General features: G+C 50.2%; 1 protein-coding gene across 1 annotated transcript in view; it reads right to left on the reverse strand.

The window, feature by feature from the left end:
• Positions 1 to 587: 587 nt before the first annotated feature.
• LOC140211260 (RNA-binding protein MEX3B-like) overlaps positions 588 to 16,727 on the reverse strand; it is a 38,588-nt gene continuing 22,448 nt past the window's right edge. Inside the window, exon 2 of the mRNA XM_072280941.1 lies at positions 588 to 6,885. Within this exon, the coding sequence (XP_072137042.1) occupies positions 5,726 to 6,885 (1,160 nt within the window). The 3' untranslated portion in view covers positions 588 to 5,725. The remainder of the gene's footprint in view (positions 6,886 to 16,727) is intronic.

A 16,727-nucleotide genomic window follows, 5' to 3' on the forward strand; every position in this document is an offset into this window, starting at 1 on the left:
CCGAGACAGAATGTGTCTGTCCTGACCCAGCGATACAGGCTGTGGCCCTTGAAAGGGGCACACATTCCTGAAGCACCTTCCATTCCCCCCTCCTGCCAACCCAACCCAACCCCGACAAACACACGTTCCAGCGCCTCTTGCTGCCCTCTTCCTGTCCGCCGCTAGTCAGAGCTCCAGCAGCTGGCAGGGGGTGGGGACAGCACGCCTCAGCGGTGGGTTGAAACAAATACTACGCCTGCAAAGGCAAACACTGCTCCCGGACACCATTCGTACTCTTCCTCACACACCAACAGGATGGACACAGTCAGTCCCAGACAATCCTGATCCTTGTGCCTACCCACACATTGTCCCCCTCCCTCGTCTCCATCCACTGGGAGGCTTCCTCCTCCCAAGGAATGGAGCCATACTTCAGAAAGGCTCCAACCTTCGACTGGACAGAAGAAGCAATTAAATCTACAAATGCAATAAAGGATAGGAGAGGGTCAAGCGAGAGAATCTGCCTGCCTGTACTTGCACACCAGAGCTCTTAATAATTTTTTTACACACTTAATCACCCCCTCCCTTCCCTCCCAACCCCACCTCCACCCTCAACCCTCCCGTCTTAGTTTTTGAAACAATGACCCAAGTATGTATGTGTAAACATCTCAGAGAAAACAGGAGGGAAAATGTCACATTGTCACAGAGCAAAATCAAAGCATCAGAACTGAACCACACAATTTGGTACGTAAAACGTCTTAAACAGTCACAAAAATAAAACTCTCAATTTTTAAAATTTTGTTTTTTGCAAATATCAGTATTTGAACTTTTGACATTGATCGGTAAAAAATAAAATATACTTTTTGCGTTTTTCTGTTAAACTTTGCTCATAAAGTATTTTAATGAAATAATTCACCTACAAATACATTTAACATATGGTATTAAAATATTTACTAAACTAGAACTAAAATTTTTGTCAACATAATTACCGGTTTGTTAGAAATTTTCCTGTCAGCAGTTAAATTTTGTTGAGTAGACCCCTTTAATTTCTCTTTGTTTACAAGGAATATAAAATGACCTACAATTCTGAATATAAAATATAATGGGAAACATACATTAATAAGGCCCTTTCCAGGTCCAATACTGCTGATACTGTTCCACTCCCTTGGCGAAAGGTCACCTGAAAATCCCGCTCCCTCCTTCCAATGCAGACACGGGGGGGGGGGGGAGAGAACATAGAGAAAGCGGGGGTGAGGAGAGAGAGAATGAGAGAATGAAGAGAGGGGGTGAGGAGAAAGAATGCAGAGAGGGGAGAAGGGAAGCGGAGAGAGGGGAGAAAGCACAGGGGGTGGTGAGAACGCAGCGGGGGGGACAGAATGTGGGGGAGAATGCAAGGGGCATGGGTGAGAGAGAACACAGAGAGAGGGGGCAGGGAGAGCAGAGAGAGGGGGAGAGAACACAGGGTGTGAACACAGAGGGGCGTGGAGCGAGGGAGAATGCAAGATGAAAAGACACAGAGTAAGATTGAAATCTTCATCTCTGAAAAACACGCTCAACCAAGCAGATTAGGACAAGAACTTTCCAAATTAAAGGCGCCATCTAAATGCAAAACGGAGTATCATTAGGCATCTGCCGACAAGCCCTGATAGGAGAGCACTCAGGCACTGCAGGGGGTAGGGGTGGGGGCTGTCTCAGAGGGGACAACCACTCAAGGTCCTAAACTCAGACATTTACTGTGGCAGCCTGGTTGAGACTGTTGTGGGGAGTGGAACAGGAATCGGCAGGAGGTGGGAAGTTGTGGGGAAGTTTAAGAACAATAATGTCCCCCCCCTTTATCCAATAGGGAGAAATCCCAGTTCCACTTCCTGGGACGACATCACTCAAACTCCTTTCCTTCCTTCAGAAGTTTCTCCAAAGTACAGAACAACCATCTTTGAATTTTGCAAAGACCAGATGTCGCCCCCCCCCCCCCCCCCAGCACAGACCAATGGACCAATGTGGCTTTGACCAGCATTGTATCACCCAACTGCTCTGAGATGACGGAGCTGGGTACATGCCAACTTCCCCAGCGACCTCAGTCATTCTTCTGTACTGCTCAGCAAAAGTGATCGAAGGCAAGTGAGCCTTGACAGGCAGATGGAAGCTTCCTCATCACCGTCCCAAAGCCACACTCTTAAATAGGCCGCTATAGAAGACGAAGAAATGGTGGACAAAGAATAAATATTTTGCCTCAGTCTTCGCTGTGAAAGACACTAGCAGAATGCCAGAAATTCGAGTGTCAGGGTCAAAAATGAGTGTAGTTGCTATTACTGAGAAGCAGAAAGGTCTGAAGGTAGATAAGTCACCTGCACCAGATGGTGTACACCGCAGGTTCTGAAAGAGGTAGCTGAAGAGATTGTGGAAGCATTAGTAAAGATCTTTCAAGAATCACTAGATTCTGCTATTGTTCCAAAGGACTGGAAAATTTGCAAACGTCACTCGACTCTTTAAGAAGGGAGGGAGGCAGAAGAAAGGAAATTATAGGACAGTTAGCCTGACTTCAGTGGTTGGGAAGGTGTCAGAGTCCATTATTGAGGATGAGGTTTCTGGGTACTTGGAGGTGCCTGATAAAATGGGCCAATGTCAGCACGGTTTCCATGAGGGGAAATCTTGCCAGAAAAATCTGTTGGAATTCTTTGAGGAAATAACAGGCAGGATAGACAAAGTAGAGTCAGTGGATATTGCTTACCTGGATTTTCAGACGGCCTTTGACAAGGTGCCACACATGAGGGTGCTTAAGAAGATAAAAGCCCATGGTATTACATGAAAAATACTAACATGGTAGAAGATTTTCAGACTGGCAGGAGGCAGAGTTGAAATAAAGGGGGTCTATTCCGGTTGGCTGCCGGTGACAAGTGGTATTCTGCAGGGATCGGTATTGAGGCCGCTTCTTTTTACATTGTATGTCAATTATTTGGATGATGGAATAGCTGGCTTTGTTGCCACGTTAGCAGATGATACAAAGATAGGTGGAGGGGCAGGTAGTGCTGAGGAAGCAGGGAGTCTGCAGAAGGGCTTGGACAGATTGGGAGAATGGGCAAAGTGGCAGATGGAACACAGAGCAGGGAAGTGTACTGTCATACACTTTGGTAGAGGGAATAAAGGTATAGACTATTTTCTAAACAGGCAAAAATTCAAAAATCAGAGGTGCAAAGGGACTTGAAAGTCTTTATATGCAGAATTCTCTAAAGGTTAACTTGCAGGTTGAGTCAGTGGTAAGGAAGCAAACACAATGCCAACATTCATTTCGAGAAGCCCAGAATATAACAGCAAGGATGTGATGCTAAGGCTTTAAATGGCATTGGTCAGAGCACATTTAAGACTATTGTGAGCAGTTTTGGGTCCCGGTTCTAAGGATGGATGTGCTGGCATTGGTGAGGGTCCAGAGGAGGTTAATGAGAATGATTCTAGGAATGAAAGGGTTAACACATGAACGTTTGGTGGCTCTGGGTCTGTACTTGCTGGAGTTTAAAAGAATGAGGGTGAATCTCATTAAAACCTATCAAATAATGGAAGGCCTAGATAAAGTGGACGTGGAGAAGATGTATCCTTGTAGTGGTGTGTCTGGGACCAGAGCGCAGAGCCTCAGAACAGAGGACAGAGATGAGAAGGAATTTCTGAAGCCAGAGGGTGGTGAGTTTCTGGAATTACTTGCTGCAGATGACTGTGAAGGACAAGTCGTTCAGTATATGTAAAACATGTTCTTGAGTAGTCAGGGTGTTAAAGGTCACAGGAGAAGATAAAAGAATGGGGTGAGGAGGGATGATAAATTAGCCATGATGAAATGGTGGCCCGAGAAGCCAAGTGGCCTCATTCAGTTCCTTTGTCTTGGGCTGTCGCTGTTTGAGCTGTGCTGACGGTGTGCCACACTGTCAGAATAAACAGCTGCACAGGGTAGGGGATGCCGTAGCCACGACAGGGAGCTGAGCAAGAGGGAGATGGGGATGGGAACTAGCAGACCCCCACTAAAGTATCTATGCATCTCAATTAATGCAACATCCTTCCATGAACACATCAACCTTTGTCTTTCCCTCCTTAAACTATGTATTACCACTCAGAGGTGTTCCATCAACCCAAACTTGAATGTGGACAGAAAGAGTAAAACTCATCCAAATGTTGAACTATGAATACCACAAACTAAAACCAGTTCTCGTTCGAACCTTCCTCACACAGCACTCATGTCTCTGATCTGAGGCTGAAGGGCGTGAACCCAGGTGAGAATCGTCCTACTTCCACCAGAGACATTCTCTCCCTCCTCCTCCATCTCTGGACAAGCACACAGTCCTCAGCCACCAACATTCCCAACAAATGGGTTTACTTTGGGAAGAGCCACAGCGGGAGCCAGTTCTCCAAAGCTCAGTGCACCCACATCCGTATCCCAAGAGTTGTTACCGATGGTGGGACAAGGCACAGCTCGAACAGCTCCATGGCTATCAAATCATGGAAGGCTTGGGTGGGAACAGAGGGGCTGGGGAAAGAAAACCAGGCTGTGGCTGAATTCTTACACTTTCTACAAAAATGATTTTCCTTCAGTTCCCTCTACTCAGCGCTTATTTGTTTTAAGTTCAAAAGGGAAATCTGTCCATTTGCAAGGACATCGGTGTTACAGGTCACACACAACTCCACACAATATGTGTGGCTTAATTGCCAATGACCCTGGCAATGTGAAACAATGATGGGAAAGGGCAGGCGAGAAGAGAGGGGAAAAAGCGAGGAGGTTAAAGTGAGTGAGAGAGAAAGGAAAAGTGAGAAAGGGAGGGAGGAGAAAAGCAAGAGAGAGGGAGGAGAGAGAAAGAGGGATGGAAAAAAGAGCGAGAGAGAGAGAGGGAGGAAAGAGTGAGAAAGAAAGGAAAGAGTGAGAGGGAGTGGGAGGCAGAGGGAGAGAAAGAACAGTTTGACTGAAAACACTGCGGGCCCAGCAGCATTGGCATAACCATACAATAACAGGAATCTAGAAACATACTTGTTACTCTCATCAATTGGACTTACAACACCACACCTTGTCACCCGATCTGAGGTGACTTCAATTAATGATTACAAAACAAAAATGGTCAGGATTTCAAGAAAATTCTCTGGTCGCAGCTCTCTGATGTCCCGTTGTCCACCGACAACAAGGGTAACAGATCTCTGGTGGTTTGTTCACTGGCTACTGAGCTGACCCAGCTCTCTCTCTCTCCAACGTGCAGGAAAATCACCGATTTTCAAGTGGAGCCATTCCAAGGCAGTGCCACAGCTGCCCACAAGCCAAGCCTCGGCAGCCTGAGGTTTGCTCAGGCCGAAGGGTGCGGAAGTGGTGGATCAGGGCCGGGGGCCGGGGGAAGGGAGAGGGAGGGAGATGCTCCAGCCTTTGTCCCAGACAACCCCAGGACCCCCATCCCTCCAAATGGTCTTCGTGCCCCGCAGAAGGGTCCCCGCTCAATGACCTGGTCAGGAAACTACCTCCTTCCCTCGAGGTTTTGTAGTGTTTTTCCCCGACTACCCCCGCGCAAGGGGCAGGACGAGCCCGCCAGTCACTGGTTGGGCAGGAAGGGGGTAAGAGGGAGGAGGGCTGAGGGGAAAGTGAAAGTGAAAGGGACAGGGAGCGCGGGAACATCATGGGCACCCCAGCCAACTTCGCTCCTGTGTCCTGACCCAATCCAAATGCCTACAACCAAAGGAAAACGGATTAAAGAAAAGGAAATGGAGACTGAAGTGGGGGCAGGGTGGCAAATCAGGAGAAAATGCGGATGGCCTGGGTGACGGAGCTGAGACAGGCGGGGCAGTGCGGGTTACTGCGCTGGCAGATGCGATTGGCGCACTCCATGCAGAAGAGGTTGTGACCACAGGGTACCAGGGCGGCCGTGACCTCGCTCTCGAAGCAGACCTGGCACTCGCGGCTGCTGGGATGGCGGCTGCCCCCTCCCCCTCCACCTGGCGAGGGGGGTCGGCCGGAGGGACCCGCCGGCCGCAGGTTGCCCTGAAGCGGGTCACTGTGGGCCCGACGGGCCAGCGAGTGGCCGCTGGCAATCAGGCCGGACTCGGGGAGGGTGGGTGAGAGGTGGGACAGCCCTCCACCCCCTCCGGCACTGCCCCGCCGGGTCTCCGATGACGGGCCCACCAGCTCAGGGCGAGGAGTCCAGAGGGGACCGGCTGCAGGCTCCATCTCCCGGGCCTCAGCACCAAAGGGGGAGGGCGGGAAGGCCTCGCCGAAGACCACTCCGTTGGCAAAGGAGGGAGGGTGGTGCTGAGGGTGGTGGGGATGGGGAGGATCTGCCAGTTTGGCGCCGCCGTAGTAGTAGTCCGTGGGAGCCGGCCCACCCCCGCGGTAGCCGGGGAGGGGCTTGCGGCCCGGCCCTAGCGCTGACTTGCTCCAGACCCGGTGAGGGCGTGCGGCTGCTAGGCCCGGCTCCAGGCCGTCGCCGTGGAAGTCGTTGTCGTCGCCCAGGTCCACTAAGCCGCCGGTGCGGGTGGCGATGTGCGCCTCGATCTCCTCGCGGGCCCGGTCTACGTTGGCCGGCATCCCAGTGACCTCGAAGACGGGCTCCTTGTCGCGGCTGGGCGTCACAATGTAGGTGTGTGTCTGCTGCTGGATCCTCTTGATGGTAGCGCCCTTGGGCCCCACCACCAGCCCCACTACCCTGTAGGGGACCCGCACCTGGATGGTGGTCTGGCCCGGCAGGTTTGGCGGCAGCGGTGCGGCTCCATTCGGTGCCCCGTCCTTGTTGCGCGAGGCGCGGATCAGTGAGAAGTGCTCGGCTGCCGATATGATCTCCCGCCGCGCCATGGCCACGTCCTCCCGTCGGCCCGTCACCACAAAGACCGGCTCCTCACCACGCACCGGTGTCTTGATGTAAGTGTTGGTCTTTGCCCGCAGTGCTTTGATCTTGCAGCCTGCAGCCGGGGAGAGAGAGAGCAGAACGTAGAGTGAGGCACAGGATAGCATGGAGCTTCGACCCAACAGTGCCAAGATAGACTAAATCCCTTCTGCCTACTCATATGTAAGATCCCTAACCATTCATGGGGCCAGCAAACTACTTCTTAATCATCTTCACCACCTTCCCTAGCAGCCTGTTCCAGATATTCATCCTCCTTTGTGTATAGAAAAACTTGCCTCCCTTCTCTCCTTTCAACTTTCCCCCTCTCATCTTAAAGAAATGCAATGTTGGCATTCACTTCAATATAAAAGCATTGATTAGACTGCATTTGGAATACAATGAGCAGTTTTGGGCCCGTTATCCAAGAAAGTACGTATAGTGTCCTGCCGAAGGGTTTTGGCCCGAAACGCCGACTGTTAATGCTGCCTGGCCTGCTGAGTTCCTCCAGCATTTTGTGGCATTGTAGACGGTCCAGAGGAGGTTTTACAGGAATGATCCCAGTAACGAAAGGGTTAACAAATGAGGAGTGCCTGATGACTCTCAGACTACTCGCTGGGGGTGGAATCTCACTGAAACCTGCCAAATACTGAAAGGCCCAGACAGAGTGGATGTGGACTGGACGTTTCCTATAGTTTGAGTCTGGGACCAGGAGGTCGTCCCTTTAGAGCAGAGATGAGTACGAAATTCTTTAGCCAGTGGTGAATCTGTGGAATTCTTTGCTCGAGTTCGCAGTGGGAGCTAAGTCATCAGGTATATTTAAAGCGGAGGTAGACAGGTTCTTAATTAGTAAGGATGACAAAGGTTACAGGGAGAAGGCAGGAGAAACAGTTGAGAGGGACAATGTATCAGCCATGATAGAATGGTGGAACAGACTCGATGGACCAAATGGCCAATGGTCTCTAGTATTTGAGATTTTTAATTGATGCACTGTAGAAAGCACACTATTAGGATGCATCACAGGTGGCCAGGTCAGTGAAACAGGCTTTTGGCACACTGATCTTCACCAGGCAACGTTCTGAGTAAAAATGTTAGAAGGTCATGGTGCAGTTGTAGAGGACACTGGTGAGGCCAAACTTGGAGTGCTGTGCTCACTTTCAGTCACCCTGCCATAGGAAATAATTTATTAAGCTGGACGGAGTGCAGAGGATCTTTAAAAGGATGCTGAGTTATAGGGAGAAGTTAGGCAGGAGGTACAGGAGCCTGAAGACCCACACTCCATGTTTCAGGAACAACTCCTTCCCCTCCGCCATCAGATTTCTGAATGGACAATGAACCCATGAACACCAGCTCAGTATTTTCCCCCTTTCTTTTTGCAATAATTATTCAATTAATGTTTTAATATATTCTTTGTATAGTTTTTAATTACACTGTACCACTGCCGCAAAACAACAAATTGCGCGACGTATGCCAGGGATATTAAACCCGATTCCAATTCTGAAGCAAAGACCTTTTTTTTCTTGAAATGCAGGCGACTGAGCGGCGATCTTATAGACATATAAAATCATGAGGGACATTGATAGGGTGGGTGAATGCAGACTTTTCCCAGGGTTGGGGAAATTTTAAATCTACAGGGTTTAAGATGAGAAGTTGAAAATAATTGATATAAACTTTCTTTTATACATACACAGAAGGTATGTGTGTGGAACGAGCTGCCAGAGGAAGTGGCTGAGGCAGGTACCATAACAACTTTTAAGAGACAGTTTGGCAGGGAAGGATGCAGAACTGGTGGTGAGGGAGAGCCTGTCCCGTTGACCCATGTCCAAGTTAAACTAAATCGCTTCCGCCCCCACGTAGTCCATGTGCTGGCACACGCGTGTGACCACAGGACAACCTCTTCAGTAACTCTACCTCCACCATTCTGTCTTAAAAAAATTCTTGCCCTGCACATCTTCTTTAAACATCCCCCCACATGCACACCTTAAAACTATGCTCCCCTAGTATTTGAGATTGTTTGAGCAGCCTACTGGTACGGCAACTGCTCTGCCTGTGACTGCGAGAAACTGCGGAGATCTGTGGACATACAGTAGCTCAGCAGGTCAAGGAAACTACCTTCCCCTCCTGACCCACCTCGGGCATTCTCTCTTCTGCCCCTCTCCCATTAGGTAGCAGACACAAAAGCCTGAAAGCTCATACCACCAGGCTCAAGGACAGCTTCTATGCCCATAACAGACTCTTGAATGGATCCCTAGTACAACATAGACCTCATTGACCTCACAATCTAGCTCGTTTTGATTTTACCTGCACTGCACTTTCTGTGTAACTGCAATTTGTTACTGTTTTACCATGCTCTATCTCAATGCACTGTGTATGGACAGTATGCAGGGCAAGTTTTTCCACTGTATCTCCCTCAAATGAAGCCAGCATACCATAACACCTTTTTAACCACCTTATCAACTTGTGGGGATCCAGGGACTTGATTTCACGCTCTTAGTGACCGTGTGGGTATCCCTGGGTCCCTCCCACATCCCAACAATGTACAAGTCGGTGGGTTAATCTGCACTGTAAATTGCCCCCCGACCATCATCAAGGACGCCTACCACCCAGGCCATGCTCTCCTCTCACTGCTGCCATCAGGAAGAAGGTACAGGAGCCTCACGACCCATACCTCCAGGTTGAGGATCAGTTATTACCCCTCGACCATCCGGCTCTTGAAACGGAGCAGATAACTTCACTCACCCCATCACTGACCTCCGGAGTCACTTTCAAGCACTCATCTCATGGTCCATATTTACTGCTTATTTATTTTTTTCTCTTTTGTGTTCGCAAAGTTTGTCATCTTTTACACAACGGTTGTCTGTCCATCCTGTCAGGTGTGGTCTTTCATTGAATCTGTTGTGTTTCTTGGATTTACCATGTATGCCCACAAGAAAAACAAATCTCACAGGGTCGTATATGATGCCATATATAATTTTATTTTGATTTTTGTGTGTGGGTGAATTGGTGGTACAGTGAGGAGAATGAAATGCACTCACTTAGGAGGTAGGATTAGTGTAAAATCGAGTGGTTAGTACACAGGTGAAGGGCTGAAAGGCCTGTTTCAGTGCTGCCTGACTCTCTCTGACAAAATCCCAACGAAGAATCAGACCAGACAGTACAACCTCTCAGCAGATCGGTGGCCAAAGCCACATGCTGTGTTAAACATTCCCCGTCCTCCGAGGTGGAGGGAAAAGCTCCCGAGGCAGGGAACAAAGCCAGGGCTCTTCCTGCTCCTCTGTGATTTCACTGGAGGGCACAGAGGAGGCCAGTGCTGTTCACCAGCAGTGTGACTGTGGGATCTTGCTGTGCCTGCATGGAATAGCACATTTCCTGCATTACAAAAGGAGCGAGGCCTAAAGCGTGCCTCAGCGGGACGAAGTGCAAGGAGGCGTAGGTCTTCTCTTCATTCAGTCACTGAGGAAGAGTCCCGGAGAACAGGGGCAGGCGAGCAGGGGTTTGGGTTGGAGTGGAAGTTACAGTCAGAGTCATACAGTATGGTGCCACTGGTCCATGCTGGCCACGGCATCCTCCCTGCCATTCCCAGTTGCCCACATTCAGTCCAGAACCTTCCAAGCCCTTCCACCATGCCTCCTAAATGTGGCGCATTTGTCCCACCTCCTCTGGCAGCTCACTCCAGGTATTCATTACAGACATCCCACCCTGCAAAATCTCATTTCAGGGAGGTAGCACCATCAATTTATGGGACACTCCCGGGAGATGTCTGCAATAGAGTAGCTCCTTAGCAGCTAGCCAACTAGTTTAAATAATGTTAGCTAAGCTAATGAACGAATGACACCTGTTAAACTCACCTCAACATGTCTTTTACATTTTAACCCACCATGGGCAATAGAAAAGTCACTGTTGCAAACAGTGCAGCGAGCAACACTGTCATTATTTTTGACCCCTATTAGGCAGGGGTACACTTTAGTGTAGTCTGGGGTGACGCACGTTTTATTTTTTTTTGACACTCTGCCATGGTGTGCTCTCTCTCTCTCTCTGTCGCTCGCTTGCTTTCACTCTCGCTCACTCATGGTCACTCGCGCTCTCTCTCTCTCGTGGTCGCTCTCGCGCTCTTTCTTGCTTTCTCTCGCTCGCTCCCAAAAAAATTGATTTCCGTGATATTGTATATAATTTGTGGGCATCAGGGAACCACTATTCACATGCGGGAGACTCCCGGAACTTCCGGGAGAGGTGGGATGTCTGTCATTATCCTCCGTGTACAGAAATTACCACTTGTCTTTTTTAGCTTCTCCCCTCTTCTCTTGTACATGCATCCTCTGGTTTTGGACTCCCCAAACCCTGGGGAAGAGAGATGACTGTTTACCCCGAACAGCTTTATATTATATGACGTCATCTTTCATTCTCCTGCTCTCCAAGGAAGAAAGATCAAGTACGGCCAACTTCTGCCGAAACCAACAGACAACAGACAATAGGTGCAGGAGTAGGCCATTTGGCCCTTCGAGCCAGCACCGCCATTCACTGTGATCATGGCTGATCATCCACAATCAGTATCCAGTTCCTGCCTTCTCCCCATAGCCTTCAATTCCGCTATCTTTAAGAGCTCTATCCATCTCTTTCTTGAAAGCATCCAGAGACTTGGCCTCCACTGCCTTCTGGGGCAGAGCATTCCATATATCCACCACTCTCTGGGTAAAAAAGTTTTTCCTCAACTCCGTTCTAAATGGCCTACCCCTTATTCTTAAACTGTGGTGTCTGGTTCTGGACTCACCCATCAGCGGGAACATGCTTCCTGCCTCCAGTGTGTCCAATCCCTTAATAATCTTATATGTTTCAATAAGATCCCCTCTCAGCCTTCTAAATTCCAGAGTATACAAGCCCAGTCGCTCCAATCTTTCAACATATGACAGTCCCGCCATCCCGGGAATTAACCTTATGAACCTACGCTGCACTCCCTCAATAGCAAGAACGTCCTTCCTCAAATTTGGAGACCAAAACTGCACACAGTACTGCAGGTGTGGTCTCACCAGGGCCCTGTACAGCTGCAGAAGGACCTTTTTGCTCTTATACTCAATTCCCCTTGTTATGAAGGCCAGCATGCCATTAGCTTTCTTCACTGCCTGCTGTACTTGCATGCTTGCTTTCAGTGACTGATGTACAAGAACACCTAGATCTCGTTGTGCTTCCCCTTTTCCTAACTTGACTCCATTTAGATAATAATCTGCCTTCCCGTTCTTACCACCAAAGTGGATAACCTCACATTTATCCACATTAAACTGCATCTGCCATGCATCCACCCATTCACCCAGCCTGTCCAAGTCACCCTGCATTCTCATAACATCCTCCTCACATTTCACACTGCCACACAGCTTAGGCCCTCTAGTGTAGGAAGCATCAGCAAATCTCTCCCACCCGTGTTCGACAGCCACCTCTATGGACTCTGTCTACACTTTTCACTGCCCCAGTAAGGCAGGCAGTATAATCAGCTGCAAAAAGATGGAGTTGACATACTGGGCATCTGGTTCACTGTTACAACTGTACACACAATGAAACCACTGGTTACTCACACTATTATCTTATGTTTGGGCGCAAGGCAAGGTTGCCCATTGACCTTTGTTTCGGGACGGATGCGGGTGAGGTGTCGCCGAAGCCTTACTTGAAGTATGTGTCTGATACGAGGGAAGAACTGAAAAGAGCTTATGAGTTGGCTGGGGAGACGGCCGCCCGGCAGAATCGGGGAAATAAGAGGAGGTACGACCAAAGAGTAAAGTTCTCTCAACTCCTACTGGGAGACTGAGTCCTCATCAGGAATCTGGGATTACCGGGAAAACACAAAGTGGCTGATCGCTGGGCAGCCATGCCCTATGTGGTGGAGAGTCAGATGCCAAACCTACTGGTTTTCCGGGTGCGGCCGAGGATGGAAAGGGACCTGTCAAGATTCTCCATCGGAATCACCTGTTGCCCCTGGGGCAAGACATATAGGTAGAGCAGGAGCCTGACGAGGCGGCTGCACCCAGTACCAGGACTCTGTGTCCCCGCAGGGTGGAGGACGTGGCTACCCCAGGAGAGACGGGCCCAAGTCGAGCCCCTGTGAGGGATATGGACTCAGAGGACGATGACTGGGAAGGCTGGTACATTCTGCCGTTCGCTGAAGCTCCCGTGATGGAGGAAGAGACTCCTGGCCTTTCCCCCACTGGATTAGACGGGGTAAGAGGTGCTAGTGAGGGACAGTCTGTGGTACCGCAGGGCACTGAAGGAGAGGATGTAGGGCCTGAACCAGAGATAGAGGGTTCCGAGGTGCAGAGGGGCTGGGGTGACCGCTCAGGGGAGGGTTCACCTCGTAGTTTCAAAGGGTCCCCTGTAGTGTCTGAAGCGGGAGAGTTCAACTAGGGGGTACGTAGGCCTTGGAGGAGTCGGAAACCCCCAGAGAGGTTGGCCTATGTAGCACCCAGGGATCAAGGTGTGATCTCTACTGTGTTGGGGAGTCAGGTCACTGCTTTCTGCACGTGGATTGGGCTGTGTGTTCTGCAGGAAGGGATGGCAAATTATGAGGGCATGACTTATTTCGGTGGGGGGAGAATGTCGGGTTCTCAGTAACATTAGCTGGACTGTTAACTGTTAATTGCTTATTACCAGAGTGGCCTCTCGTACTGTTAACCGCTGAGCCAGGGGTTCTCTAACAGCATGTTTGGGTTGTAATTAGTGATAATGGAAATTGTATTCATTTGCTAGCCGATGGAAGTCATGTTATGTTATCTTGTATATGTGTGCTGAGTTGAGGAGCGTGGGCTTTCTTGGGAGGCGAGCAGAGAGGACGGACGTGTGAGGAACGGACAGCGGTTCCAGGGCAGCAGATACCGGACCTCGGGGGATCGGATGGTGGCCGGAGTCTCGGAAGGACGTTGTGGATGGAATCAGAGGAGTGAGCTCCAACGTATTAAAATATTATGTGCACAAGACTGATAAGTTACTTATGTGGCACCTTTTCTTTTAGTTGCTGCTACTAACCCATCACCAAAACTTGCTATAAAGTATACACCTTTACTCACACTTGGTATATTGTTTGATATTTGTGTCGTGGCTGATCATTGGGTGCCTCACACCATATCCGCACCAAAGCATTTGCACTGCTTGGCGGGGTCGACGGCTACTCACCCGAGGCAACGGGAGTCAGTTGGGGCAAAGACCGTTACACTACCGTTCACAGTGTCCCCTATCCTTGTACACCGAGGTCCCTCTGTCCCTTAGTATTCCCTACCATTCACAGTGTGTGTCCTACCCTCGTACACCGAGGTCCCTCTGTCCCTCAGTACTCCCTACCGTTCACAGTGTGTGTCCTACCCTCATACACCGAGGTCCCTCTGTCCCTCAGTACTCCCTACCGTTCACAGTGTGTGTCCTACCCTCGTACACCGAGGTCCCTCTGTCCCTCAGTACTGCCTACCGTTCACAGTGTGTCCTACCCTCGTACACCGAGGTCCCTCTGTCCCTCAGTACTGCCTACCGTTCACAATGTGTGTCCTACCCTCGTACACCGAGGTCCCTCTGTCCCTCAGTACTCCCTATGGCTCACAGTGTGTGTCCTACTCTCGTACACCGAGGTCCCTCTGTCCCTCAGTACTCCCTACGGCTCACAGTGTGTGTCCTACCCTTGTACACTGAGGTCCTTATTTCTCTCAGTATGTCTTAGGACTTGATTATTCATTCTATGTGCCTTCTCTTTACAGGCCTTCCCGAGTGCATCACCTCAATTCTCAGGATTAAACTCCACCCACTGCCATTCTGTCCCCTCAACCAGCTGGCCCATTTTGTCCCGTAGCCAGAACCTCTCTCCCCACTACTGAGACACACGATTCAAAGGTAGGCACAACGTCGTGGTCCTGCGGGCCTGTGCTGTGTGGCAATGCACGTAACAGAGACCCAGCAGTGATCCCTGTGGTATACCTCACGCCCCACAGAAAAGACCCTTCACTGTCACTGACCATCTCCCATTACAAAACTGAAGCTGGATGTGGTCTGTCCTGGGACCACCTAACCATTTGGAGCACACTCCCACACAGCTCATCAAAAGATTTACTGAAGATCAACGATACGATGCACTCTTGACCTGAAAATGTACCTTGTTGTGACGTTGCACCTTATTGTTTACCTGAGCTGCACTTTACTCTGCATTCCGACGTTGTAGCAAAGTGATCTGGTCTGTATGCAAAACAAGCTTTTCAGTGCATCTCAGTATGTGAGCCAGTAACAAACCAACACTAAGTACAAGTCCACATTGACCACATCAGCTGCATTGCCCCTGAGTACTTTGTTAGGAAAATTCCAACAGGTTGATGACGTAAGGTCAATCCGCGCCTTTCCCCACTGATCTCCAGAATTATTCCAATAACCAACCAAGTACACCCAACACCTTGTCCTCTACAACCTGCAACCTCCTCTTCAACTACAGTGCCTTTCCCCTTGCTGAAACAGGGGAGGGATATCACCCCCGTCACAACTCCATGCACGTTCCCCGGTTATCCACTTGCCCACTGATGGTGTGGCTGTTCCCAGCGTAGGTCACCCTGAAGGTTGGGCAGGGAGGTGGGAGGATTGGGGCTCGTTCCCCAACTGTTCACTCAGATGAAGTGGTGTGACCAACATCCTGACAGACCCAGCCTCCAGCAAGGAGGTTTGATAGCAAGCAGCGGGGGTGAAGGAACTCAGTTCCCAGAACAGAGTCGGTGGCTTTCAGGGGCAAAGCAGGCCAAGGGGCTTAAAACTGTACTGGAATATGGCCAGCAAGCACACCAAACACGTATGCAGCATGCAACATCCCCCACTAGCACATGGTCTGAGCATCACGCGTTGTACTGTACACACATTACAGTCCCCACCGATATCACACACACCAGTTCTATATACATGTTACACACACACAAGACAGCAGTCCCTAGTACACTACCCCAGTGGTACTGCCAAGTGCAATGGTACAACATTTACACAAAACACTCCGCAGATGCTGGGGTCAAAGCAACACTCACAACACACTGGAGGAACTCAGCAGGTCGGGCAGCATCCGTGGAAACGATCAGTCAACGTTTCGGGCCGGAACCCTTCGTCAGGACTGTAGGGGGAAGGGGCAGAGGCCCAATAAAGAAGGTGGGGGGAGGGTAGGTTCCAGGTGAAAAACCAGTAAGGGAAAAGATAAAGGGGTGGGGGAGGGGAGGCAGGGAGGGGATAGGCAGGAAAGGTGAAGAAGGAATAGGGGAAAACAGAAGGAGGCAGGACCATGAGGGAGGTGGTAGGCAGCTGGGGGAGGAGGCAGAGTGACTTAGGGATAGAGGAAGGGAGGGGGAGGGAATTACCGTAAGTTGGAGAATTCTATGTTCATACCAAGGGGCTGGAGACTACCCAGACGGTATATGAGGTGTTGCTCCTCCAACCTGAATTTAGCCTCATTATGGCAGTAGAGGAGGCCATGTATGGACATATCTGAATGGGAGTGGGAAGCAGAGTTGAAGTGGGTGGCTACTGGGAGATCCTGACTGTTTTGGCGGACGGAGCGGAGGTGCTCGATGAAGCGGTCCCCCAATCTGCATCGGGTTTCACCGATGTAGAGGAGGCCGCACCGGGAGCACCGGATGCAATAGATGACCCCAACAGACTCACTAGTGAAGTGTTGCCTCACCTGGAAGGACTGTTTGGAGCCCTGAATGGTGGCAAGAGAGGTGGTGTAGGGACAGGTGTAGCACTTACACTTACAGGGATAAGTGCCGGGTGGGAGATCCGAGGGGAGGGACGTGTGGACCAGGGAGCCGCAGAGGGACCGATCCCTGCGGAAAGCGGAGAGGGGTGGAGGTGGAAACATGTGCTTAGTGGTGGGGTCCCGTTGAAGGTGGCGGAAGTTACGGAGGATAATGTGCTGGATCTGGAGGCTGGTGG

Source organism: Mobula birostris, chromosome 2, assembly GCF_030028105.1.
Source record: "Mobula birostris isolate sMobBir1 chromosome 2, sMobBir1.hap1, whole genome shotgun sequence".
In the NCBI taxonomy this organism is placed as follows: domain Eukaryota; kingdom Metazoa; phylum Chordata; class Chondrichthyes; order Myliobatiformes; family Myliobatidae; genus Mobula; species Mobula birostris.